At 43.6% G+C, this 1,823-nt stretch overlaps 1 protein-coding gene across 1 annotated transcript; it reads right to left on the bottom strand.

Annotated features, from left to right (window-relative positions):
- Positions 1–597: 597 nt before the first annotated feature.
- Positions 598–1,548, bottom strand: LOC136320653 (olfactory receptor 2AG2-like). The gene is given in 1 exon segment (XM_066253813.1): positions 598–1,548. A coding segment is annotated over 1 exon segment (945 nt). The 5' UTR covers positions 1,543–1,548.
- Positions 1,549–1,823: the final 275 nt, after the last annotated feature.

Genomic DNA, 1,823 nt, shown 5'->3' with positions numbered 1-1,823 from the left:
CCTTATTTAGCCTTTTCCACTATCTCAACATAGATATTGTTTTTATTTAAATGTTCAATATGAACTGCTATGTAAATCTGGAGTACAAATCTGTCATTCTTTCTAACAAATTGCTCAGAACAACCGTTTGCCTTAACCAAGATGCAAGATATATCTTCTGAGAATAGTCTCTCTATAATTGTCCTAAAATTTAATTCAAAGGAAAACAGTTCTCCTCTGATGTTAACAGGCTGTTGAAGTTAGGTCAGCCTAAAAGTATCACTGTTTGTCACTGCTACAACTGACACTGAATTTGAAACTTAGTCCCCTACCATGTCTACTTGATAATTGTGTCAGGACAAAGTTTTACCACAGAGTGAGTCTAAGACATCTATTCCATGTTTTTCTTCTATTCCACTTTCAACATAGGCTTCCGATTCAGGGTGATATAAACTATCTGAGTGCAGCTGAATGTCTCAATGCTCACCTGTTACAGTGTAGAATCAAAATTTAAAAGTGTTGGCATCATTTCACACAGAGTATCATATAAAGGCTGACTCTGTGTATAGTATTTTGACATGGAGAAAGACTGGTGAGGGATAAGCCATTAATCTCTCCCTAAAAGGTGGAGTGTGTCTGCAACATGTACTTTCCCAGGACTCTCTGCAAGGCCCCTGTGACCTCCTTATTCCTCAGACTGTAGATGAGGGGATTCAGGGCTGGAGTGATAATTATGTATAAAACAAAGACGATGTTGTCCTGCTTGGGGTTGTGGAGGGAACTGGGCAATACGTACATGAATGTGGCAGCTCCATAGAACATCCCAATCAGGTGGGAAGAACAGGTGACTAGGGCTTTCTGCCTTCTCTTATTTGAGGGCATGTGGAGCACAGTAAATAGGATTAGTGTGTAGGAGGCAACAATGACAGAAAGAGGGAGCAAGAGGAAGGTCACACCTGTCACATACACCAGGAGCTCATATCTGGAGGTATCTGCACAGGCCAACTTCAGCAGAGGTGGGATCGCACAAAGTAGGTGACTTATTTTCTGGGATGTGCAGAAAGGGAAGTGCATGGTGTACAAGGTATGTCCTAGAGAACTCAGGAATGCTATGACCCAAGTTGTGATTACCGTGAGCCAGCAGACCCTCGGACTCATGAGGACCGTGTAGCTCAGAGGATGACAAATGGCCACATACCTGTCATAGGCCATGAAGGCCAGCAGGAGGTCCTCTGCACCACCCAGGGTCAGTGCCAGAAACATCTGAAAGGCACAGCTCCCAAATAAGATGGTGTTTTCACTATGAAAACAATCCACAAGGGCCTTAGGAGTCACAACAGACATGAAGAGGAGGTCCATGAGTGAGAGCTGCCCAAGTGGGAGATACATGGGCATGTGGAGCTGGGCATCCCTTTTGATGACCAGGAGCAGCAGGCCATTGCTGGTCAGAGCCAACAGGTACAGCACTGCGATTGTGGCACAGAGCAGCTCAGGGGACCCACTGTCCTTCAGAATCCCCATCAAAATGAAGCCACTTCCCAGGGTGGAGTTTCAGTGCTCCATTCTGTGCTCTTTCTTCAGTTTCTTAGATCCAAAATGGACTCTCAGTGAAACACTTTCTAAAGGAGCTCACTCTAGTTTTGTATTGCCTCCTGTCACAGGGCGGCCAACAGGGATTGTATGAGATGGTATCTCTTCCTCTTGGCACCTCTATTTGCCTTATGACTTCTGATTTGTTGAATCTTGTTATTGAGTTACGATATAGCATGTTGGTAAGAAATTATCATTTATAATTTTTTTGAATAAGATATTTAAAACAATTAGCCCAAGGAATCACCTTTGTT

This window comes from Saccopteryx bilineata, chromosome 1, assembly GCF_036850765.1.
Source record: "Saccopteryx bilineata isolate mSacBil1 chromosome 1, mSacBil1_pri_phased_curated, whole genome shotgun sequence".
Classification (NCBI taxonomy): domain Eukaryota; kingdom Metazoa; phylum Chordata; class Mammalia; order Chiroptera; family Emballonuridae; genus Saccopteryx; species Saccopteryx bilineata.
Note: the sequence above shows the minus strand (reverse complement) of the source record. Positions and strands in the feature narration are given on the sequence as shown.